The sequence below is a fragment of the Passer domesticus genome, unplaced genomic scaffold, assembly GCF_036417665.1.
Source record: "Passer domesticus isolate bPasDom1 unplaced genomic scaffold, bPasDom1.hap1 HAP1_SCAFFOLD_79, whole genome shotgun sequence".
Classification (NCBI taxonomy): domain Eukaryota; kingdom Metazoa; phylum Chordata; class Aves; order Passeriformes; family Passeridae; genus Passer; species Passer domesticus.
In genome coordinates, this window is record NW_026990177.1 from 269,047 (window position 1) to 294,438 (window position 25,392).

Below are 25,392 nucleotides of genomic sequence, written 5' to 3' on the forward strand. Positions count from 1 at the left end.
ACGGCGCCCAGGAGTTCAGGTGTGTGTTGAGCTTTCTCGCTTTCTCTGAGCAGGGGTGGGCATTGCTGGGCTTTAGGAAGCCCAGTGTCAAAGAACAAATTTGGCTTTCTCCTTGTTGGACTTGCTCAGCAAAGACGGGGGGAGGCAGCCCAGGGCACGTCTGGCTGCTGAGCAACCTAGAGCACAGCTGCCTCCTGGGACTCACTCCTTAAACCTTGACAAAAAGCATTCCTAACTAGACCAGAGTAAAAGCAAGGGAGGGTCAGGCTGGGCTTAAGGACAGCAGAGCATTGACCTGCAAAGGCAGTCATGCAGCAGAACAAGTGTCTCAGAGAGCTTGTGTAGATTGCACCCCTGGAAATTCAGAACCCCAGCTGGATGGGGCCTTGAGCAGCCTGTCCAGATGCTGACCCCAAGTGCTTGGAACTGAAGACTGGGCTAGAGGCTTCCTGGGATCTCTGCCAGCCTAACCATCCTTTGATAACTGGATTGGAAAATCGTCCCCACCTCCTCCCCAAGCTGTGGCTTGCAGGCTCTTTCCTTGTTTCACTAGTGAAAGCAAGAGTAATTGTGGCAGTACTCATCTCGACTTAGCAAGCATGTCTTAGCCATAGAAGAACTTTTGCAAGTCCAGTATCCACTGTAATCAGAAAGGAGTGTAAGAGCTAGCAGGCAGGAAGCTGTTACGCTGAGAGTACCTGAGCTTTCTGGAAGTGTTCTGTGGCTTCTGGAAGCTTGTTTGACTTCCTCAGTGGTGACTCTTTCACCTGCACAAAAGACAAAGAGAATGCTGGTCTAGGGAGGGAATTGCAGCATTCTCTTGAGGTGGAAGTAGAGGGCTGTTGGAAGCCCCTGAGACTGCCTTGTGTGGGACATGGTATGCAGTCCTGGTTTGCAAGGAGACTGTGTTGCAATTAAAGGCTTGTTTGTCTGTCTGCTTGCTGTAGGTGGAAGGAGTTGGCTGCATTTGAGAGAAGGCGCCACTCCTCACTGGAGAGGGCGTCTGAAGTGGCGGCAGCGACAGCGGAGGAATGGCAGCCTCAGAGGGATCTGCTGAAGGAAGCGGTTTCTCTGGCTGTGCCAAAGGTACGCTCACCTTGTTCCTAGGCAGCACTTGTGGGAGAGGGATTTGTCCTAGCAAGATCCCCCCAAATGCTGCTTCTGGCAGCAAGCTGAGACCGAGGCTGTGTTGTTGTTGTTGTTGTTCCTCTTGAAAAATGGTGCCCCCCCACTGCCAGGTTTTCCGCTGGCAGCGGCCAGCCCACAGGGGTCTGGAGAAGCTGCTGCAGGAGTTCTCCCGCCAAGGGCACACCCTGTCCCAGGTGTGCAGAGAGAAGGCGGTGCTGGCACAGGAGAACGCTGCCCTGGAAGCCCGACTGGCAGCCACGGAGCGGGACCTGCGAGGCCTTTCAGAGCAGCTGGCAGAGGCCAGGTAAAGGCAGGGAGGAGACCCTGGGTGGGACATTACTGAAGGTCTGTAGTTACAAAGGTGGTGAGCATTATGCCAGGATTTACTGCCTGCTGTGTGCTCTCCAGATGTTTCTTGGGCAGAGAAGCAAAGAGATACGAGCAAAAAGGGAAGGATACTGTGATGTGAATATTACTTTTCTGCCAGCTCAACTCTCAAAGCTTTTTTTGGGTGCCTGCTTGGGACCCCTTGCACATTCCTGTGACAAGTGCAAAGCAAGCCAACTTGGCACTCAGTTGAGGACCAGGAACACTGTGCAGATGTTTGCTGAATCCAGAAGTTTCCCTCTGGTTTTGCTTTCTCCTTCAGTGTATCTGACCATCAATCTTTGCTTGCCAAGTTGTTTGACATGGGGTTTTTGGAATTCAAGGCTCTTAGATGTGTTGTGAGTAGGGCGCTGACGCTTCAGGTGAAGCTGGAGGGTCATGCTGAAAATCTTGAGAGCCTGCAGAGCTGACTCTTGTGATGGATGGTGCAGAACCTAGAACTGCTTACAAACAGCAGCAGCAGCAGAAGGGAAAGGTCTTGTGACTTCTTGACAGTGTCTGGGGATTCTTGCTGCGCACTGATTCTTGCCCACTTGTCCAGTCACCTCTGTAACCTGTCAAGGATCTTTTTGGCTGATTGTTCTTCCTTTTTAAAGAGTGCCCAGATATTTGGGCACTGCTGGCTTAGTTAGCCAAAAATAAAGGTAGCAATTGGTCTTGTTCATCCAATTCCAGTAATTTAATTGGCCGGATATCTGTCCCTCCTCCTAGAGAGTTGTTGTGCAGATAGAAACCTACTTCTGGTTTCCTACTCATGCTGCTAGAAGCCAGAGGTTTTGCTATATGGTTTGGTGAATTCCTTAGTCCCTTTTACTTAGAGAGTGCCTGGCCAACAAAGTACCTATACGTCCACTATGAATGGCATGAGCATTGAGGAGTCAGCCAGGAGAGCCCTGTTCTGTCCTGCACCTGCAGAGTGACTTGGAAGTGCTGATGAGCTCAGGGCTGTGAGCAAAGGCTGGGCTTTTGTCCCTTTGCAGATACTTGGTGGGCACACCCGTGTGTGATAGGTCAGGCAACAGCAATTTCAGCTTTGGTTGCTGAGACCAAACTGAGCTGGGCTAGGTCATGAGGAAAGGCTGCCCAGTCACCTGGAGGGGCCTGATTTGCTATGTAAAGTGGCAAAATAGTCCTGCTGTATCTGAGTTTCCATGCAAGCCATTTTGCATACTAAGGTGTAGGGATCTTAAGGCACATCTTACTGGAGAAGCTGCCCCTGTGTGCCAGGAGCAATTGCTCTTCATCTTCACGCCTTGTAGGTCAGAGAAGGAGAGCCTGCAAAGCAGCCTGCTGGAGGCTGAGCAGCACATATGGGAGCTGGAGATGGCCAGGAGCCGTGTGGAAGCCCAAGTGTGCAGGGCCAGGCAGGCCAAGGAGGCGATACTGGGTGAGAGCCTGGTGCGCTTTGTTTCTGCTGGTGGCCCTGCCCAGTGCAGTGGCTGCGAAGGCAGCTCTGTGCCCAGGGCTTCTGAGCAGTGAAGCAGCTGAGGGCAGGTCCCTCCTTGCCTGAAACTGGAAGGGCTTAAGGCCAGCAGATTGCTCTGCTTGTGGAGTGTCTGACTGCTGCCGTGTGTCATGTTTGCAGAGGATGTGAGGGGCCTTCGTCGTGAGCTGCTGGCTGTAAGAGCTCTCAGCCAGCAGCAATGTGAAGACATGGCTGAACAGCTCCGCTGGGCACAAGAACAGTGCTGCAAGGCTCTGAGACTCTGGCAATCTGCCCAGGAAGAGGAAAAAAGGAATCTCATGAGAGAACTGGTAAGAAACAAGAGGCCCCTGAAGATTTCAGGCAGGTTTGGTGGGCTGGCTCAGCAGAAGAGCAGCCTGAGTATGTGACATGGCCGCAAGCATCTGCTGTAGGCCAGACGTTGCTGGGCCAGGCAGCAGGGGCCTTCAAGGGCTCATACTTGAAGGCCTGTGAAGAGCCAGAGGACAATGCTGGGACAGTATATGCATGCACAGGTTGAGGATGGGCATCAGCCAAGTTCCCCAGGAGGCTGGGTGGTCGCCACCCAAAGCATGGCAGCGAAGGGGCAGGATCTTCCCCACAGCCTTGTGCCATGCAGCAGGCGGCTGCTGACCTTGCTGCCAACTGCAGTCCCAGCAACCGGGTTCCTTGCTTTCTGTCCTCCCATGGTGGACAGATGTCTTTGGGCCTGAATCATATGCAAGAGGCCCCGTGTTGCTGGTATTTCAGCTGGTGGCCTGCCTTGTGACTGGATCATGGAGGCGCTGGCCTCATCCTCATCCTGCAGTCCATGTGCACCTCTTCCTTGATCAAAGGGCAGGGGGAATGTGAGCACAGAGCCTCTGAGAACAGGCAGAAATGCTGAGGAGAGAGGGGCCATAAAACAGGCAGCCATGAGAGCAGGGAAGGAAGGTGGCATCTCCTTCCTTCCACCTGCTGACACTCCCTCTACATTTTGGGTTAGAACAGCATTGCTGGAGGGCACAAAGTCACGACTCATGTGCACTTTCCAGTTGGGGGGGTTGTTGGAGGGATGGAGCTTCCATTTCTCTCTGTGGGGAGCATTGCTTGGACTTCATCAGGAATTGTCTCTTCCCCTCATCAGGAGAGACAACTGGAAGAGCAGCATGTGGAGGCACGGAAGCAGCTGGAGGAATGGGCAAACTTCCTGGTGGAGGTACAGAGGGAGCAGGAGAAAAGGCTGCTTGAGATGAAGGGGGAAATTGGCATCATGCAAGCTGAAGAAGAAAAGCTACCAAGCAGAGGCAGTCAAGAGGCACAGAGTGTGGAAAGAGAGTTTGTGTGCTGTTTTGGACTCCTCTGTGCTCCCTATGGGCACTGCTTCCCTGGGCACTGTCTGTCTGGGTGGCATTGTCTCTTAGCTGGCCCCTTAGAAATACGAGCATGAGAACAAAATGCTTTTGGAAAGCGAGAGCACATCAGTCTTGGTTGCCACACAAGTGGAGTGTGGGAAGTTTAAAGCCATCTTCTCTTCCTTTGTGTGCAGATGCTGCAGGAAGAGCAGCGTCAGAAGATTGCTGTCATCCACAAGGTGTACCAGCTGCAGAGAGAGCTGAAGCAAAGTGAGCAGCTGAGGCAGAAGCTGAATGAGCAGTGGCAGAACGGGCAGGTGAGCCTGAGTAGGCAGGCAGCAGAGGGAAGGGCAGTGATGGGGGCAGGAACTGGAGATCTGAGGAAGGGGAGGCAAGGACTACTGCAGGCACTGGAAGCACAGAGCCTGGCAGGCTCCAGTGCTGAGCAGCAGGAAGAAGAGCTGGGATGGAAGGGTGAGAGCTGGGTAGAGAAGCAGAAAGAAGTGGCTGAATAGAAGTGCTTTAGAGACTGGAAAAGAGGAAACCTGAGTGTGATGGCAGGTGCCAGTAAGATTTCTCTTGATGGAATATCAAGGTCATGCTGCAGGCTGAGCTGCAGGAAGCTGAGAGGAAGATGATGGCAATGGAGAAGAGGCACCAAGAGGAAATGGAAAGGATGCACAAGGTCCTGCTGCAGTGCAGGCTGGCTGAAGAAAAGCAGGTGAGTGAAAGAACAGGAGGCACTGCAGTCCTGCAACAAGTGGTCTCTGCCCTTGCTGCCTTTCCCCTGCAGAGCAGCAGTGGATGGGGGCAATGTCTCTGACCGCTGTGCTCTGTGGGCTCCATGGCAGCTGGACAGAAGGACACTTCCTGGGCTGCTGAACCTCAGCTGCTGCCCCGGGCAGCAGGGCAAGTGCTTTGGCCAGTGGGCCAGCAATCCTGTGAATGTATTTCTGCTGGCCTCTTAGTGCTCCCTTTGTTTTTTGAGGGGTTTGTTCAGGTGAGCATGGTGACCCACGCAGATTCTGAGCAAGTTGTCCCTGTCCATGGTGACTGCAGTCCTCAGAACGGGCTGAAGTGTAAAGTTGCTCTTTTCCTTTCACGCTCTCCTCTACGGCTGGCTGTGACAAGCTGTAGTCTCTGACTGCTTGTGTGGGTTTGACTTGAGGAGGAAGAGTTGACAGCTCAGCCTGCAGCCTAACACCAGTGCTGTTCCTAAGGGCTTGCCTTTGAAATGCTCTGTCTGGGACATCTCTGCCAAGCACCTTTCTGACACAAACAAATTTCTTCTCCCAGGTGGACGCAGGATCTGCCATCGAAGCTGCTGGTGCAGCAGCATCCTGCCAAGAAGCCTCCTCTCCACAGCCTGAAAACCAGAGCATGAGCAGCTCGGCCCACTCAAGCCAGGAGAGAGAGAAGCAGTTCCTGAAGCTGCTGAGTACGTCCTGGGGATTTCTTGTGTGACTGAGCAGTGTTTTATGGTGTGTGTGCCTCAGCATGGCCTGGAGCACATGTTCCTCCTGCCTTTGGTGTCAGACAGACATTTTGGACTCCCTACAGAAGCAAGTGTTGTGCTTGGGGGCAGCCAGGCAGCACTTTGGGGCATTCCTTTTGCCTTTGAGGGCAGCTGGGAGTGGGTGGGCTTTGCCTGAGCTTCCCTGTGCAGTCAAGACAAAAGCAGGGATTGTTTTGCAAGCAGCAGAAGGCTGCAACCCAGCCAATGACTCCGTGAAGGTGTGTGTGCTAGTCTGGCCAAACTGATGAGAACATTTGGCTTCCTAGATTCCCTTTAGACTCCTGACCTGTCACCAGCCATTGGAGACAAAATACTTCCCAGAACTTGATTGTCTGTGGGGCTGGTTTAATGCTGGTGTTGTTTTTATGACTGTTAGTATTTCTACTGTTCCTTCTACAGTTTGGGTTTGATAAGAATTCTACATTTTGGTTAGCCTGACCTCCTGGAAGATAACATGAGGTGACAGCACAGAGAGAGAAGAGGTCTTTTCAATGTGCCTTAAAAGTTAAAATGTTACATTCTTAGAACAATCCCGAGGTATCAGATAGGAAGTGTTGTTTTCATTGTGCCCCAAAAGAAGAAGGACGTTTTTTTACAATCCCTGTTGGATATTTTAGTTGTATGCCTAGGAAGATGCATCAAAGAGACACATCCATGTGGCATTTCCAGATAGAACTGCCCTGCAGGCAATTCTCAGGAGGAAGCCTGCAGCCCCTCTGCTGCATGTTCCTGCAGTACCAGGCACTTTGTCACTGCTAATGCCCAGCTGATAAACACTCTTGGAATACTAAGCGTTGGCCTCAATCCCTGCACAGATTCCTGCACTCTAGGAAAGCACACCAAGCCCTTGGTGACTCTGCAGTACAGCTGAGTTGCTTCTTACAACTAGTAAGGGCTGCCAGTGCAGTGCTGTCAGGGACTGACGGGTCAGGCACAGAGCAGAGCCCAGTTTACTCAGTGTCTGCCATCAGCTGTTGGGACAAAAGGTGGATTGATTGACTCCTCTGTGGGTCTGAAGAGAAAGACAACCATGTTCTGCCTTGAGTGGGGTCAACAGCTTGTAACAGAGCTGGGTGTGCCTCTGGCTTCTTGACAGTGGCTGTCAGTGGCCGTTCGTGGGCTTTGCCAAGCTTTTTGTCATACCTGCCCTGTCACTGACAGCTGCTGTGCCTGCAGGGGCTGGAGCCTTCCTCAGCTGTGGGGTTGCAGCTGGCGCCCCATTGCTGCAGCTTTGCCTGGGCTGGTGAGAGGATCAGCATCTCCTTTGTGCAGGTGTCTGTGTCACGGCAGCGCCTGAGGAGCGGCGCTGTCCTTGTGACCCGTCTGGGCTGTGCCCTTTGGGAAGATGGGGCACGTGGGTGCTCTTCAAGGGGCTGAGTCCAGTGCCAGTGGCTGCTGCAGCCCAGGCTGAAGACCAGCACTTGTAGTTCTTCACTGAATGAGGAACAGGCAAAGTGGTCTTCAGAACTTAGCCTGCTCCTAAATAAAAGGGTTCTAATTCTTAGAGTCATTGTTCTTGGATGTAGCATGAGCTGCTGTTCTCTGAAAATGTCAAGGCATTCTTTAGGCAAACTGCTGAGAGGAGGGGAACATCCCCTCCTCTCCTGGAATTCACTTTGCAATATTCTTTCTGCTCTGCAAAAAGCAGATGTTGATAAAAATTCATCCCAGATCCCAGGGTGCATTGAATCTTTGGAAGTATGTAATCTTGTGCTGAATCTCACAAGAGAGTGTTTCTTCCCAAGAAAATGAAGGCTCCTGATTTTTCAGCCCTCCTCCCCATTTGTAGATGACAGCCGCTTGCCTTGGTGCCAGTTTGTCTTCTGATTTCTGTCTGCTCTGATGGTTTTTCCATGGGCTTAGTTTCCCTTCAAGGCAACCCTGCAAAGGAGTGTGGGAGAATCAGACTCTGTGCAGAGCTGCCTGTTTTGCTGGGGCTGCTGTTGTTGTTGTTCTTGTTGATGTTATCGTTAGCCAAAAGACCACAAATTGCTCAGAGCCCCAGAGAGTGGAGCTGGGTTTCAGATCTCCTGCAAGCTCAATCTCTCTGTTTTGAACTTTGCTTCTTGCATTTTGTTTCTTTCAGGGTGTGTGGTGAGTGTGGAAGATCCAGAAAAGAAGTACACTGGATGGGAACATCTTGGCAGTGGGTGAGTGCAGTCACACTTATTTCTACAGAACCACAGGCCAGGAATTTTGGTGGTGCAATGGCACGTGGGAAGTCAGGCAAGCTGCAAGCATCTTGAGAGCCTGGCTCCAGATTGTCCCTGTCTCACTACTGAGGCAGTACAAGGCATCATCAAAGATAAGTGGATGCTGACAATGTCTTGGCTGCCTCAAGGAGCAGGACCTGGAAGCCCTCCTGTCCCTCCAAGATGTGGCACCAGTTTGCCTATTTTCCCAGGAGACATGGTTTTGTATGATTCAAAGTAATATGGCCACACTCATGAAGGAAGGAAAACCTGAGAGAGCAGGTTTTGTGTGTTGTTTCCCACCAGACAGCTGTCAGATAACAGCTCTCAGTAGCATTTCTTAGTAGTATTTTTCTGGAAACAATATTCAGTGGTCAGGAAAATAAGAAAGGCTGTGTGGCATTGCCTGAGTTTGGCAGGTAGGATGAAAAGAGAGCAGTGAGAAGGACCAGCAGCACTGTGTGTTTCATTGCCTGGAAAGGCACGTCACAGGCACATACACAAGAAGAAAAAGGCAAAGAAAACCCCCCCACATGCATAACCTACTGTGTACATTGGAGATTTCTAGCAGCCCTTTTTCTTCCTGTGGGAGCCAGCTTTTCTCTTGGACACTCTGCATGGCAGAGGGCTGCTGGGCTGCTGTGCCCTTGGCTGAAGAGTAGACAAAGCCCAGTGTTTTAGAGCCACTGCAGGCAGCACAGAGGTCCTGCCTGGGCTGCCTTTTGCTCCTCAGCACTGAACAACTTCTCTGTTCTTGCCACTGTTCTGATTCTAGGGGCTTTGGAGCTGTTTATAAGGCCTTCGACACTGCCACAGGACAAGCGGTGAGTGCCCGTGCAGATCTTGCAGCTCTTGAGTGCTTTCCCTGTGATGTGATCTGTGGCCAGAGCTTTGGGCCGCCTGTCTGTGCTGCAGAGGCTGTTCTGCAGAAGCAGTCTGTCTAGAGGCAGGCTGCAAAATGCATTTGGGACAGACTTTGTCCTTCCTACCTACCTGAATGAATGCAAGGATGGCCGTGGTCTCTTTCAGAGGACACGCTAGCTTGGACTTACTGGATAAATATGCATAGATTAGCTGATGGCAAGAGCCATCATTCCAGCCCAATTCCTCTTAAGCCCAGGATCAGACACAGATATTTTGTTTTCTATCACGTGATTCAGTTGGAAAATACAATGCAAGCCCTTCAGAAAGAGAGATCTTGTCTGAAGCACAGTTTTGCCTTTCAGTCCTAGGGAACCTAGTTCACATACACACACACCTACACACACAGAGGGACACATGCACAGATGAATGAGAAGAAGTTGATGAAGAGCCTTAAATAATACAACCTTGTGTTGATCCTGTGTTCCACTAGAGAGATGCTCTCTGTTCTGAACAGGCATGGTGGTGTCTTGGAGAGTCTTGCTGCTCTTTGGGGCTAGAAGTTCCAAGTCCTGAATTCTCCTTTTTGACTCTCAGGAAATACATTCCATCTTCCTTGATAGTAAGGAATTAGAGAAGGTAGTTTCTTATCCAGCTGCAGAGCTGTGCTCAGGAACTGCACTTGGAGGGAGGTCTCGGAGGCGTCCAAAAGCCCCAAGCCCTGTGCTTAGAACTTGGGGCACATCCATAGTGTACCACAGAAAGAGGTATTCATTTTTAAACCCATTCAATAATTTCAAGTCTAAAGATTGTTCTTCAAAGTTGCAAAAGCCAAACTGAAGAAGTGAGGATGTGCTGGGATTGTAACTTTACCTTGAGTCACTTTGCAGTTCTTTTTTGACAGCATTTTCCCCATCATGTTTTATGTGTTTACTCTGGCACACAATTGAATTGGCAGCCGTCTCTTCACAGGAGCAAAATTACTTTTGGCTTCCAAAGCGTGTGTAAATGATAATAGTAGTGCTAAACAAAGTCTGTTTGAGAAGCCTGCGGGTGCAGAGGGTGGTGTTAGCGCTTTGTGGTTGATGGTTTAGAGTCCCTTTTTTCCAAGGTGACAAGGCATCCAGGCCCATGAGTGCCAGAGAAAGAGGCTCTGGTCATGTCTGTCCCTAAGAGCTTTTGATGTCATTGTAGGTGGCTGTAAAGGAACTTTATCTCCAGCACCAGGGCTGTGAGGGAATATTAAAAGAAATCCTGCTCATGAGAGAAAATAAGAACGTCAATATTGTCAGCTACTTAGAAAGGTAAGTAGTTCTGGTGATTTTCTGGGAATGTTCATTTCCATACTTGCAAGGCAAAGATTTAAAAGCTCTTTAGCCACTGGCAGAAAATGGATCTTTCAATGAACATCAATCCACTCCTGCACCAGGCATGGGAGGAGTTTACATTCTGTCCCCATGAATGCTTCCTGACATAAACAGCTTGAAGATTGATCTCAGAAACCTGGCTCTCTTACTAAGCCAGCAGCCTGTATGTTCACTTGCTGCATGTGGTTTTGCTGGTTTGGGGCATGATTTTTTCCAAGTGTTGGAGGAGAAAACATGCCAGAGATTATTTCCCTTGTGCTGTTCCCACTATTTTCCATAGCCTTGCATGCCAAAAGACTAGGCTAGGAGACACATAATTTGCCAGGTCTGAAATTGTTTTCCTGTTTGTGACTGTCCTTTCTGCAAGGTTTTCCAAAGGGTGTTGGCAGTGCTGCACACCCATTTGCCTTTAGTAAAAGTTGTGAAAACTGTGTCTTCTTGCTGCTGGAGGGAATGGTGCAATTTGTGTCTGAAGATGATGAAGCAGCTGCTGGGATGTGCCCACTTCCAGATTTATCTTTTTCCTCACTAAACCTCCTTTTTCCCACTGCTTGCCACCTAAGCCGTCTCCTTTTCCATGGATGTGCCTTCCTCCTTTAGGTGGCACAGATGGCAGGCACTGGCTAGCCTAGGTGGAGTGTGTCTTCATTTGATTCCATCTTCATTTACCAGTGACCTGGAAACAAAACTCAGCTGTAGTCTTTTCTTCCCCACAGCAATTTAGCTGTGCACGTTCAGCTCCACGCTGTTGCTTTCCTCTTGCAGCTACCTTGTGGATGAGGCTGTCCTGCTGGTGTTGGAATATATGGATGGAGGCTCCTTAGCTGATGTGGTCACCGTGAGAAGGATGGCTGTAGGACACATAGCAACAGTGTGTCGGGAGGTAAGGGGTCCTGCTTGTGCTTGCGAAGGCTTGGACAAGGCTAGTCCTTTGAAAGCACTGCAAAGTGAGTGATTCCATGTTCAGAGCTTTCTTTCTGTGTTGCTCTTCTGCTTCAGAGAAGAAAGAGCATCTGGACTGAACTGCCTGCCAGTGTCCCTGCCCTTCCTGTACTCTGTTCTTCACTCTTATCCACCATCATTGAACTCTCTGTCTCTTTTTCCTTTTTATTTTCTGTTCTGCACTTTGCCTCCCCAAGCCTTTGCCCAGAGCCTTTGTGCACTGCCTTCTTTGCCTGTAAGTGCAAAGGTGCTGCTGTGAGAGTTTTAAACCAGAGGCCAAGCCAAAGAGAGACTCATCTGCCACAGGTCTCCACTCCAAAGGATGGCATGGCACCCAGCATGGTGCTTGCTGCTGAAAACTGACAAAGGAGCTACTTCCAAGTCTGCTGTCGAGGCAGCCGTAGAACCCTTGTCCTCCAGTCTCCCGCCCGACAGTGATCTCCTTGGTATCCAAGGCAGGGACGTTTTCCTCTTTTGGCAAACCATTGTTTGTCGTCCGGACGGGGAGAGCGCATCCGCTGCAGCAGCGCTCATTCTGACTGGCTTTGCAGGGGACAGTCTCGAGCAACGACTGACTGATGTTTCCCCCTCCAAAGCAAATATGCCTTCCCTTGGAAAGATCCTGCTCTCCTAGTGCTGCAGCAGCAAGCTCTTCCTCCTGCCAGCACTCACTGCTCCTTGGAGATCTGTGAATCTTCAGGAGCAGCCTCCTTTTGCATGTGATGAAATCAGATCAGGCTAACTTTTGGCCTCCTGTTTCTTTTTCCCCTGGCAGTGCCTGCAAGGCCTGGCTTTCCTTCATGCCAAGCAGGTGATCCACAGAGACATCAAAAGCGACAACATCCTTCTGGGCCGGGATGGCTCCGTCAAGCTGGGTGGGTATTCCTGCTCAGGCGCAGCGCTGCGGGAGGCGGTGTGGGGCTGCTTTGGAGAGGTGCCGGGTGCCAGCAGTGGCTGCTGAGAGTGCAGGGAGCGCTGTGCAAGCCCAGGCCACAGCTGGAAGGTGCCGAGTGGTCTAGAGAGCAACCAGGTATCCAGAGTAACTTTGGTTTGTGGGTGTTCCTTCCAAAGGGAGAGAGTTACAGTGTAAACGTTCAGGGCAATGAGGAAAAGCCAAGGTTTTGTAGGAGTCATGGGCGGGTTGTCACCTGCACAATTGCCCATGTCCTTGGCTGCAGCCCTGAGGAAGGAGAGCCCAGCTGCTTTTCCAGATTGATTCAGCACTGCATTCTGGGACTGAGAGTGAGGAACCCTTTTCCTTGGTTTCCTACTTGAAGCAGTGTTTGTTTTCCTCCTCAGCTGATTTTGGCCTCTGTGCTGTGCTCAGCCCTGAGCACAGGAAACGGAGGTCGATGGTCGGGACCACTTACTGGATGGCACCCGAGGTGGTGAGAAGAGAGCCTTACGGCCCCAAAGTGGACACCTGGTCCCTTGGCATTGTGGGAATAGAAATGGCCACAGGAGAGGCTCCTTATATGCAGGAGACCAGTGACAAGGTAAGGTGCAAATGTGCTCAGATAGCCGTGTCCTTCTGCTCCGAGTCCATTAGAGAAAATCCCATTCCCACAGCTTGGAGTGCTTCCAGCAAGGGCCACTTCTCAAAAGGTCCCTGGGGCTCACATCAGCTGTCAAGGCAAGACCTGGTGCAGCTTGGAATAGCTGGGGCTGCACTGGAACCTTTTTTCCTTTGGGAGAGAAGGCTCATCTCTAAGTATCTGGTAGGCAAGAAATTGCCACTGCAGACTGGAGCTTCAAAGATGGGGTCTAGGTGAGCCCTGAAGGATATGGAAGAATCACATAGAGTCTCATGTTTCCTTTTGCTTCAGGCCAGCTACCTGATAGGCAAGCAAGGGGTTCCAAATCTGCACCAGCTCAAGCTACCCCCTGGCTTGTGTGAATTTCTGGGCTGCTGCCTGCAGATGGATGTGGACAGGCGAGGCTCTGCCAAGGAACTTCTGCAGGTACAAGGCAAAGCGGCTGCAGGCCAAACAGCTGTTCCCTGCCAGGGTTTGCTCCTCGGCCAAACTCCAGGGAATCAGATGGGCCCCCCACAGAGTAATCTCTGCTTTGGGTGCTTTTCAAATGAAAGCCAAGTAGGCTCTTGATTGCTGAGGTTAGAAGGGCCCAGTGAAGGTCATCTAGCCCAGAACTCCAGCCACTGGCAAGGACATCTTCAAGTAGATCAGGTTGCTCAGAGTCCCATCCAACCGGAGCTTGAATGTTGCTGGGCTTGGGGCTCCTCCCAGCTCTCTGGGCAGCCTGTGCCAGTGTTCCAGCACTCTCCTCACAAACAGTTTCTTCCTCAGAGCCAATCTGAATTGAGTGTCTTTTAGCTTAAAGCCATTCCCCCTTGTCCTCTTGCAATTGGCCCTGCTAAAAGATATCTCCCCAGCTTTCTTAGGAGCCCCTACAACTATTGAAAAGTCTCCTTGGGGCTTGCTCTTCTCCAGGCTAAACAAGCACAAGTCTCTCAGCCCTTCCTCAGAGGAGAGCTCCCCCCTTCTGGTCATTTCTGTGTCCCTCTTTTGCTCTCAGGTGCTGTATTCAGGTTTGCCTGGTAGCAAAGGAACTGAAGTATTGCAATGCTGGGGACGGGGGCTTGAGGAACACAATGAAAGCAGTCCCTGCCAAGCGGTTTTAGATTGGTCTGTGGGAAGGTGGGGGCTGGGGTGGAGCTCACTCTGAGCATCCGAGGGCAGCCAGCTTGTCCCTCCTGGCCCACCCTTGGAGGTTTCTGCCAGCCAAACAGGCACAGCTGTGCAGGATTTGTGCCAGCCCCATGTGCTGCCTGGCCCCATCAAGTAGCTGAGAATGGCTGTGGCTTTGCTGCCAGGTTTGGTGGCAGACAAGGAGCTGGTGACCGGGCCACTTCCTTGGCTGTGCCTGCTGTGAAGGAAGATGCCAGCCAGCACAGGAGGGAGTGGGGTGTGCTGAGGCAGACACTGCTCTTCCTGCAAGCCAGAGCTGAGCACATCTGCACCCTGCTGCTTGTGTCCTTGCTCCTGGCTTGCTGCTGAAAACCTGCATGTCCAGCTTTCCTGAGATCAACACGTGGGATCAACATTTTTCAGAGCTCTTGGGAGTCTCTTGAGGAGTGCCTTTTGCCATATATCTCTCTTGGACACTCAAAGAGCCCATGTCTGTAGAAAAAAGGAGCTTAAATAAGTCTGCTGACTTTCCTGAAAGGAATAAATCCTTAGGACAGCAAGCAGCAATCCCACAGTTATAGGAGGACAAAAATCCCAGCAAGTGACGACACCATGAGGAATGGACTAGTGCAGTTCTGGGCTGTGTTTGCCTGTGACAGCAGCATGCTGGACATGAAGGCAGATGTGCTGCTGGTGCCCTCAGCCCCATGTCTGTGTATTTCTGGGTGCTGGAGGAATCCAGCTCGACCCTGTTAGGAAATCAGTTTGGAAAAGAATGGTTCCTTTTTCCTTTGTCTCTTTTAATTTGGTTTGTTTTGTTTCTTTTTCCCTTTGGTCAGCATCCATTTCTGCAATCAGCAGAGCCTCTCTTAAGCCTCTTCTGACAGCCTGATTGCTGCCATCCCTGCAGCAAGGGAATGCAGGAAGCAAAGGAAATGAGAAGGACCACGTCAGCACTGGAGAACAGAGCCTCTGAGAGCACGTAGGAATCCAGAGAAGAGAGGGGCTAGGAAAGAGGGAGCCATCAGAGCAGGAAAGGAAGGTGCCATCTCCTTTTCTCCCACCTGCTGAATTTCTGCTTAGGACAGCATTTCTGGAGGGCACAGAGTCACTACTGATGTGCATTTTTCTGGTGGGGGGTGGTGTGAGGCAAGAAGCTTCCACTGATTATTTGGGGAGCTTGTCTGGGACTACATTGAAAGTGTCTTCCTCCCCTCACCAGGAGCTGGAAGGGCAGCGTTTGGAGGCACAGTAGCTGCTGGCACCATGGGCAAACTTCCTGGCAGAGGTAGAGAAGGAGCAGGAGAAAAGGCTGCTTGAGATGAAGCAGGAAGTTGCCACCATGCAAGTGACCAAGAAGAGGTACGAAGCTGAGGCAGTCAAAAGGCAAAGGGTGTGAAAAGAGAGCTTGTGTGTTGTTTTGGACTGCTCTGCACTCCTTATGGGCACTGTTTCTCTGGGCTCTGTCAGTCTGGGTGGCTTTGTCTCCCTGCTGGCCCTTGGTAAACAGTGCTGGAGAGACCTTTGTGCCATGAGGGAAAGGAGCGGTCAGGTGAGAGACTACCAGAATGCAGGTTTGAGGAAGGCAGGAATGGCACTGCAGGCCCAAAGATAATGGGAAAGGCAGAGCTGTGTCTCAGAAGGAGGGAGGTCCCCCAGAATGCTCCCTGCAGAGCCAGGCTGGAGCTGTGGGAGCAGGCTGGCTGTCAGGCTGCTGAGGAGGTGCCTGAAGCTGCTGAGTACGTCCTGAGTGTTCTCTGTCTGATGGACCAGTGCATGGTGTGTGTGCCTCAGCATGGCCTGGAGCACATGTTCCTCCTGCCTTTGGTGTCAGACAGACATTGTGGATCTCTACAGAAGCCACTGTTGTGCTCAGGGGCAGCCACGCAGCACTTTGGGGCATTCCTTTTGCCTTTGAGGGCAGCTGGGAGTGGGTGGGCTTTGCCTGAGCTTCCCTGTGCAGTGAAGACAAAAGCAGGGATTGTTTTGCAAGCAGCAGAAGGCTGCAACCCAGCCAATGCCTCCGTGAAGGTGTGTGTGCTAGTCTGGCCAAACTGATGAGAACATTTGGCTTCCTAGATTCCCTTTAGACTCTGACTTGTCACCAGCCATTGAAGACAAAATACTTCCAAGAAATTGATTGGCTGTGTGGCTGGTTTAATGCTGGTGTTGTTTTTATGACTGTTAGTACATCTATTACTCCTTCTACAGTTTGGGTTTGATAAGAACTCTACATTTTGGTTAGCCTGACCTCCTGGAGGAGCATATCAGTTGACAGCACAAATAAGACAGGAAGAGTTGTTTTCAAAGTGCCCCAAAAGAAGAAAACAACCACACTTTTTTTTTTTTTTTTAAATCCCTGTTGGATATTTTAGTTGTAGATGCATCAAAGAGACACATCCATATGGCATTTCCAGATAGAACTGCCCTGCAGGCAATTCTCAGGAGGAAGCCTGCAGCCCCTCTGCTGCATGTTCCTCCAGTACCAGGCACTTTGTCACTGCTAATGCCCAGTTGGTAAACACTCTTGGAATACTAAGCATTGGCCTTAATCCCTGCACAGATTCCTGCACTCGAGGAAAGCACACCAAGGCCTTGGTGACTCTGCAGTACAGCTGAGTTGCTTCAAATAGTAGGAGCTGCAGAGAGGCAGAGAGGACTTTTATAAGGTCACTTCCAGTGAGGTTTATTTGAGCGCCCCAAAGGGGAACCAGAGACAAATATGAGCCATGTCCTCTGCACAAGGTTTAAGCGGGGGTGGGTACAGGGTCCGTAGCAAGGGGCAGGGCAAAGGGAATTGGCTCTCAGGGAAGAAGGGGCCATCCACCTCTTCCTGACCCCCTCTCTTTACATATTGTGACTAAACCACTAAATGTGTTTTTTTCAATGGAAGTCTTGCTGGATATGAATGGAGATACTTGGTTGTTTCCAATTGGTGAAACATTAATATGGCTTAAAACTCATGCGGCAAGGGAATAATTCAGCTCTGTGCAAAAAGACATTGTTCAGCTCTAATTGCGTGCTCACACCCAATTCAGGAACAATCATATTTCTCTAGTGTGCATGCAGCAACCATAATGAAGATTTGTTTTCTGAAATGTCTGCCCATAGGTAGCCAAGTGGAATCCAAAGGAGAATTCCTTCAGTCTGAAGGAACATCTATTTCAAACCCTTCAGACTGATTGGCCTGGCTACACTGACACAGACAGACAGAATTTGAAGTTAATATTCAGTCGTTCAGAGAACGGGAAAAAAAAAGCCCTGGAAATGAAGCCTAGATTCTTAGAATATGCTGAGGTAGCAGGGACCTGCCAGGATCCTGGTCCTGCACAGACACCACGAGAATCACACCCTGTGCCCAAAGAGTTGTCCAAACGCTTTTTGAGCTCTTTCTGCAGTGACCACTGGCTTGGGGAGCCTGTTGCAATGCTCGAGCACCCTCTGGGCCATGAATGTTTTCATGATATCCTGATTAAGCTCCCTCAATTCAGCTTCATGCTGTTTCCTTGAGTCCTGACACTCAAGGTCTGTTTTCCTTGCATGGAAAGAACTATGACAGTTGATATTCAGGCTTTTTAACACGAACTATTGGATCATCCATACAGAAAATCAGCTCCATCTCAGAACCCCACCAACACCAGTCAAGTGACATCTCTGGGACCTTCTGAGAGAGACGCTCCAGCAAGACCTGCTCAGGTATTTTGTGCATTTTTAACCTTCTGGACTGTATGGTAAATTTTAGCAGACTTGCTGGTGGTGTAAAAGCTGTGATGTCAATGTGCAGGACCTTCCCTTTTCGGGAAGTTTTGATGGAGCTCCTGAATGGGAATGTCTTTCTCTCAAAGCATTTTAGCTCCAGACTTGAAGTAGGACTTGCTAAGTGCTAGGATGAGAAAGGAGGGATGAGATAGAGCCTGTATTTACCTGCAGTTTACTTGCTAGTTTGAATGCTCTTTTTAGTTAAGAAAGATGTGTTTTCAACCTTGGCCAGTTCAGAAATGCTGCCTTTTCAGAATGGGAGCAAAAGCTGACCCTGCTCCTAGGTTGATGAACAAATTATGTTGTCATTGTTGCAGAAACGGCCTCTGGCTTCTGAATTTACCAGTCCTGTGATGAGGAAGAAGAGGACAATTGGTCACTGGCCCAGTCATGTCCAGGCAGCAGCTGGTGGCCACTTTTCTTCCTTCTTTCTGCCTTCCACATCCCTTTGCTTTTTGGACATGCTTCCAAGTTTTGGCTCCATTTCCCCCTGCACTCATGTGGTGCAAAAACGAGAGAAATTTCAGAGTTCCATCATCCCAGCACCTGCCAGAGTGCAGAGGAGATCCCCAATTCAAACAGGAAGAAAAATGAATTGGGAAGACTGAAGCAGTTGCATCCCTTGGATTTCGATGAAGGTATTAATGTGCTGGTTTCCCTGACTCCTGTTTTCATAACTGTGGTGTAAAGATTTGGTTATTAAGGTGCAATTAAGGTGCAAGCGCACCTCTTTCCACAGTCAAGAGTAAAAATGTTATTGAACAGGAAATGCAAAGTAGGGAGATAGAAAGAAATAAGAGAAGAGAGGCAGAGTGAGGGGAAGAGAGAGACATTCAGTAGGAAGATATCATCCCCACATGGGCCCTCTGTCATCCAGCTGGTCCTTCCTCACCCTTGGTCTTCTCGGTGGTGGGGGTTCCCAAGTCTCTCTGGGGGTACCACCTTTATACTGACCAAGATTGGGGGATCCACAGGGTGGTCACAGCTGTCCCCACGTCTTGGGCTAGAAGCCATGGAAGCAGTGATTCTCCTTACCCACACTCTCTACAGTGGAGTTTCTGTCTGGTGTCCTAATTCCAAACCTTCATCTCTGCTAGGCCAAGGCTTAGTGCTTTTCTTCCTGCCATCTGTGCTTCTCTCATATTCCTCTTCTGGTGGTTCATTATATGGAAACATCCTTCTTTGACAGTGTTTGGAAATAGTTAATTGTGCTCTTGCACCTTGTGACAAGGGAGCTTTGAAAGCTGGCTCTGGATACACAAAGGCACTGCTCTACATCACTGCTCTACCATTACCCCTGCTGTATGGTCATGAAAAATCAAGAATTTTTTTTTTCCTGCCATTAGATTAGATTGTATCTCTTGCTTTAAAAGACAACAACAGCAAAGCCCAGAACCTGTGCTGCTGGAACCTTGTCTAAAATGACATTAAGTTTTAGAAATTCTCCCTCTAAGTAGTGCAAAAACCAGTTGAGGACAAAGAAATGTGAAATTGCTTGCTGTTGGGAGAAGCTGATTAAAATGAAGAACCAGGCATTATAAAACCACAGGGAATGGGTTATTTCTTTCCATTTGATTTCTAGTAAACTGACCGTTGACTGAGACACCGCTTTTTCCATCAGCAGATTTCCAAGACTGCATGCTGAATGCACAAACCTGTCACACATTGATTTCAGACTAGTTTACTGAAACAGTCAAATCTCTGTGATTGCATGGTTTTTCACTGAACTCAGCCTTTTCATGGAAACTCCAAAGGCTCAAAACCTGGGGTGTGGTTTCCTGGAGATCTGGATTTGAATGGGGCTGTGAGTTCCTCTCCATCCCAGCTGCAGAATTTCCTTCTTCAAAAGCTGTGGAAGTAGTACAGACTGAAAACAGTGTTGAAAAGCTAAACATAAAGGCATAAAGAACACTTGATTTCTGATGACAGGGACACAGGCAGTAGGGCAGAGTTCAGTTGCTTTGTTAAATCTGTGGCTTGTCTCTTTTGGAGGTTGACCTTGCAGATTCCAAGTTGGGTTTGGCGTGGAGGCAGGTTTAGAGTATGCAGATGCCTCTTGCAAGTGCTGGTGTGCTTGTAGAGACAGGTGCTTTGAGATGGTCTTCCCACATTTCTTCTGGACATGCACACGGCACCTGCAAACCTTGGGATGCCTTTGAAGGATTTCTGCTTGAATCCATAAACACATGAGCAGCTTTTAACAGGAGGCAGTAACAAAATTCTGCCCAGATGGTGAAGGAAAAATCTGTTCTGTGTTTCAAATTGGGGCTCAGGCTGAAGCTTTTGTGTGGACTGAGCCATGAGAGCAACTGCACTTTTGGAAATTAAATGCTCACAGCAAAGGCAAGTTGTATTGAACATGCTCTGACTATTGGTATTTCTGTCCAGCTTTATTACTATATTTACACTTCTTTTTATACTTCTGCTATACCATGTAATAGTTTGAACACTGAAATCAACAAAAGCAAATGGAATATCACATGACAGCTCTTTCCTCAAAAATTAAAGCTCAGGTGGCCTAAAGATTGGCAAGAATGGCTGAGTTTGAACAAGATTACTTTGTGTAAATAAGGGCAATGGAAGCTCACAAGGAACATAAAGGATCCTGTGGGTCTTTGATGCTTGGCACAAAACCTCAAGTGGAAAGCAGAGATTACCAAGATCCTGAGTGTTCCTTCCTGTTTCTGCTGACTTTTCCTTATGGCAGCTCTTTTTATTATCATCGTAGCTCTTCAACATTTCTTTGGAAAGAGGGCTTTGAGGTTATGTGTGCAATGCTTCCCAAATGCCTTTGGAAAGAGCCAAAGGGCAATTCACAAGTGCAGAGCTGTTTCCAACCCCATCCTGCCATGTTAATCTGTTTTGGCTGCAGGTCATTGGAGCCTTAGTGCCAGTAAGCCAAATAGAATGGAACTGGCTTTCCTGCTGACAAGAGTGCAGGCACTCCTCCAAACTTTGGGCCCTGGAACTGGCAGGGAATTGGGGATAAAACATGGTGTGAGAAGAACTCAGCTTCCTTCTTCATTTCTTGTTAGAACCTCAATGTTGGTCTCTCTCAAGCTGTTGTCTTTTGTGAAGCTGCATCTGTTGCTGCAATAATTGAATGGCTCTGCAGATGACACCTCATGCTTTATATATGACAAATTATATAGCTGGGGCTAACACTGTGGGAATGCACAACCTGTAGGATAAAGTGGCCATTCCCTCTTTCTAAACCCCAGGACAGGCTACTGTGGAGAGGGTTGTGTGTGCCCCATTAATAAATGTTACTGCTTCTTCTAAATAATTTATTGTGAAAAGAAAGGTCTGCAGGATTTTTCTCAAGAATGTCCAATGGGGATCCTTTGGCCTTTTAACGATCTCCTGACGAAGAGTGTCAAAATTCTGCTTTTCTGCAGGAACAAGAAAAGATCCTTCCATTGCCTCCACATGCTCTGCAACAAGCAACCAAGCAGACTACTTGAGGTGAGCCAAATAGCAATTCACTCTTGCCACTCTCAGTGGGGTGCAGTGTCCATCTCTTTGCTGTGCTGAAAGGATGAGTTTGAGCAGGTTTTGTTGGGCCTCCAAGGCTCAGAGCAGAGATGAACACCGAGGTGGGTTAGGCCCAGACGGGCCCTCCCTTCCTGCAGTGCAGCTGCACAGGCTCAGCTGCAGCAGTGCTGCTGCATCCCCTCATGGCATTTGCAGGAGAGGAGGGAGAAGTGTGTGTGTGGTATAAAGCCCTGGAAACTGCTCGCAGCTTGTGTCAGGGTAGTGGTGTTGGCAGGGGCAGCCAGGCCTCCTGCAGCTCTGGGGCTCTGGGGCAGCTGCGGCCTTTGGAGCAGGCGCGGCAGGGCCCCGGCTCACATTGCTCCGGGACCGCCCAAAATGGGGAAAGGCATCTGTGGTTTTCTTTTCAAAATTATCCTGCTAGTCAGGTGTATCAGGCCTGGCATGCATCCTTGGCACAAGTTGTTGTCTGTCCTACTACTGAATTTCAACTTGTTAGCAATTTACTGCTTGTCAAAATTAATCTCAGGGTGGTTTGAAGGAATTGATTCCAACGTGGAGGGAGTTTTTATCATCCAATAAGAACCAGACCTTAAGGCCCAGAGGAGCAGAAGCATTGGTGTGAGAGTGTTGGCAAGTGACATCTATTATTCTCATTGCCACTTCATCTTGGATTTGTATCATGAGCTTGATAAACCTCACACCTGCTGATTTGAGGGAGAAGGAAATGAAGAAGGTTTGACTCCCATCAGTGGCTTTGAGCATTAATGAGTTTTTCCCTCCTTAGGAGCTGATGTGCTTTGGGTATTCTTCTTGTAGTTTCTGACTTGTCTAGAGTTTGCTTTTGTGGCTTTGTTTCCTTTTGTGTATTAGAAATGCCTCAGTTCCCAGGTCAGTGATGTAACTTGCTCTCCACTAGAAGAATCAAATATTATCATTGACTCTGCTTTACCATTAGCAGAAAAGAATGTAGCTCAAAAATTCACTCATCTCCATAAATACATTCCTTTACAAAAATATTTTGCAGATGAATTTTTGCAGTCATATGTAACTCAATTAAGTTTTTCCTACAGAGGAAGAGATTATAATTTAGTTATGTCTTCTCTTCCTGAAGCTGCTGTGTTTGTTTTTCCTTTGACATTTGAAATGAGGGCACATAATTTCTAAATGTGCTCCACCTGCTCATGAAGGAAACCTCTACAATGTCAGCGATTTTGAACTAGAAATGGGCCACATAGAAATGTGGCAGATTCCCAGAGTTACCTGACTACATTCTCTTGATGCACATGAGCTTGAAAGCAAAAAGGCCAGAGCCACTGACTCAAAGCTTGGTTGTCTGTGTTTGAGATTTCACTGTGCTTGGTGTCAAATTATATGTGTGTTTTATGGATTAGAAACACACTCAAATGTTCTCTTAGAATTCACTCAGAGAAAAATGGTCTCATTTTTTCCTTTAGAAAATACAGAGCAATTGTCTCCTTGGAGCAACGCCAGCACTACAAGGACGACTTCAATGCAGAATATGAGGAATATTGGAATTTATATTTTAAGATTGACAAGATCATCAAGAAATTCAGACAATTTCAGGAGCAATGGAAGTCTCTGACTCCAGGCTCCAAAGCTTATCAGGTAAAGAAGGATAAAACCACGAAGACTGTGCTTCATCACAGCAGTGTTTTGGATTCCCTGGAGCTGCTCAGTGAGACAGAGGGAAACTGTGGAACTGGCAAATATGCTCAGACACTGCTTGGGCTGAGTCTGATTTTTGCAAGACCCTGCCCAAAAGCCCCTGTTTGAGCTGTCTATGAAGAAACAGTTGTCTATGAGAGATGTCCCAAGCAGAGTCTTAGAGCATGGACTCCTTCTGTTGCCTATTGAGAGGCTTAATTACAGATCTTGGGTGATGCTGGGAGATGGAGATTTATTTTGCAGAGCTCCCAGAAGAGTGGTGGCTCACAGAGAAGAAAATCTCTATAGAGTCAGACTGAATGTACTTTTAGTGTTTTACCAAAGCGTGCATTTTATGGTGCCAGTGAAACATTCTTCATGATTTGTTATTTTTGTTTCTTTGTTTTTCCTGCAGATGCTGCATTATCGAATCCTAGCAGATTATCAGCAGTTACAACAGGTACGTGTGACACCAGACCTGCAGGGCCATGGCAACTGCTAAGTTTGCCTCAAGGCATTTTTAAAGCAAAGGACATCAGATTCTAAGCTCTGCAGAAGTGTTTGCGTGCCCTGATTTTCTTTTGCTTTCTCCTTCAGAGGGTAGCCCCAGCTACTCTGAAATGAAGAGTGGGTGCCAGTACCTCCACAAGAAGCTGGCCCATATTCAGAGCCGCATTTCTGAATTTGACCAGCAGTGAGTGGAGTACTGGCACCAGACATCAGCTTCAGCATGGAAGATCTCTGAAATCAGGATTTTTCATTTCAACTAGAAGATTAGATTTTTTAGGATTCTTTAAATTAGTACAGAAGAGTAGGTTATCTTAGCACTGAGCAGTAGGTGATTTCTTATAAATGTAGGATTAGTTCAAAGAAGTTTAGTAAGTTTAAGTCAAAGTTGAAAGATGATAGTATTGAAATTTAACAATAAAGAAATCTCACTATTGGTAATTCCTTCTCTCCTTGTTGATTGTATCATTTGCATTGGGTTTCTTCTGGTCACTTGTTTTCTTCAAGTCCTAAGTTTGTCCACTGAAATAAATTGATCAGTAGAGGGTGGAAGCCCGCTACCTCTACTATGAAGTTGAGCTCATTTTAAGAAAAGATGGTAGTGGATGGAAATTCTTTATGATAAGTGTAGGGGTGGTTTTTGACCTTTCTTGTTAAATTCAAACTCTTTGCCAAAGTTGTCAAAGGCTTAGAAGTTGGACAAACCTGTCCCCAAATGACCTTGTTTTGGAGGGTTGCAGAGGAGTGCACATGGGCTGCTCTAAGCTGTCAGCTGAAGCAGCTCTCAGGACTGCTTGGAGATCATGGCCTCCCCTTGTCAGTGAGCCAGGAAAGATCCAGATCTCTGTAAGAGTTTTCTAAAACACTTGGAGTAATGTTGGAGGCAAGGTACTTCAATGGATTTTAAATGGAAATTCAGTTCAAGTGTCCCTATGGAAATGCTGTCAATTTCTTAGCATTTTTAAGACTAATCTGTCTCAAGCAGCCTTTCTAGAGAGACACAGATCTTGATTCCAGCACAAACCTATGGGGACTTTGATGTTTGAGACTTTTCCTAAGTTTCCTCCATGTATTCATTCAGCTGACATGGTAGAGCTGTTGCCAGCAAGGCTGTAAGCGTCTTTAGGGAAAGGATATGAAATTGATTGAGGGAGGATAATATTTGGGAACACTCAAAGGTGGCTATGAATGCCCCTTTCTTCCTTGCAGAGCATTCCACAAATTCCTCCATTGTCTCCAAGCCAATGATGTTGAGTCCCTGTACCTGAGAGCCCTTGGGGTGTTTTGTGATTGAACACCTGAGCCATTGTTGCCCTTCTGCTCTCCTTCAAGCCAAGTTCAAGAAAATGTCACCTCCTAAACCCTGAGACTTGGGTCCATTTTTGCCTTGCTCAGGGGTGCTCCTCCAGCTCTGCAGTGCAGCAGCCCCAGGGACGCTGCCGTGGGGGGCATGGGGTGAATTGTGCTGGGCTGCCTCCCCTGGGCTTGCTGGCTGCTGCTGCTTGACAGAGCGTGCCAGAGTGCTGCTGCCCAGGCTGGGCTGAGACTGAGGACTTTTCATGGTTACCCCTTCATGATATATCTTTCCCTTGATGGGATTTCTTCTAACTCACTCTAGACTGCATTAGAAAGTTTTATTTCCATGCTTAACAAATTGAGGCTTCAAATTCTCATCTATATTTTCCCCTCCAGTCCCTTATGTGTTGGGGCTGGCTTCCCTTGGGGACAGGTGTATCAATGTACTGATCCCATCCCCTTTTATTGCTGCAGGAGTGCTTAGGAACACTTCAAATGGTCCTTTCCACTTTTCTTTAGGTGGCTTGTTGCTGTGCTTTCTGACATAAGACACAGTCCCCAGGCTGATGAGGATGTACCTGAGTATCCAAAGTCACCAGGGTTGGTCACAGCAGAGACTTGTGGAAAAATGAGAGCACTTTCCAAGAAGATGATAAGGGACTGAAATTATCATTTCCTATCATATGATTTTCTCTAGAAAGCATTGGAACTTTATAGTGCCTTCCATAGAGCATTTCCTATGGGCTCACTTTTTCTTTAGAAGCCACTGGAATTCTGCACCTCAAGAGAGCAAGGGGAAGCACTGGTGGCCACTTCAGTGAGTTTTCCTGGCCACTTTTATTCATTTCTGC

The 25,392-nt window shown here is 48.6% G+C and overlaps 1 protein-coding gene and 1 long non-coding RNA gene across 5 annotated transcripts; both read left to right on the top strand.

Annotated features, from left to right (window-relative positions):
- The first annotated feature begins 2,219 nt into the window (after positions 1 to 2,219).
- LOC135293143 (serine/threonine-protein kinase PAK 3-like) lies at positions 2,220 to 21,043 on the top strand. Of its 4 annotated transcripts, XM_064407117.1 has the most exons (18): positions 2,220 to 2,902; positions 3,101 to 3,270; positions 4,086 to 4,157; positions 4,488 to 4,610; positions 4,889 to 5,014; positions 5,590 to 5,731; positions 7,896 to 7,959; positions 8,777 to 8,825; positions 10,057 to 10,166; positions 10,995 to 11,112; positions 11,947 to 12,046; positions 12,471 to 12,667; positions 12,998 to 13,132; positions 14,659 to 14,861; positions 15,042 to 15,181; positions 17,425 to 17,515; positions 17,896 to 18,216; positions 20,977 to 21,043. In XM_064407117.1, the coding sequence occupies exons 1-14, from the start codon at positions 2,584 to 2,586 to the stop codon at positions 14,701 to 14,703; spliced, it is 1,770 nt and encodes a 589-aa protein (XP_064263187.1). In that variant the 5' UTR covers positions 2,220 to 2,583; the 3' UTR covers positions 14,704 to 14,861; positions 15,042 to 15,181; positions 17,425 to 17,515; positions 17,896 to 18,216; positions 20,977 to 21,043. The 4 variants fall into 4 exon arrangements, with proteins under 4 accessions (XP_064263187.1, XP_064263188.1, XP_064263189.1 ...); XM_064407118.1 differs by lacking the exon at positions 17,896 to 18,216; XM_064407119.1 differs by lacking the exon at positions 12,998 to 13,132.
- Positions 21,044 to 21,400: 357 nt separating this feature from the next.
- LOC135293144 (uncharacterized) lies at positions 21,401 to 23,686 on the top strand. Its single transcript, XR_010355276.1, has 4 exons — positions 21,401 to 21,806; positions 22,528 to 22,699; positions 23,154 to 23,198; positions 23,338 to 23,686. It is a non-coding gene; the product is annotated as an uncharacterized LOC135293144 (long non-coding RNA).
- Positions 23,687 to 25,392: the final 1,706 nt, after the last annotated feature.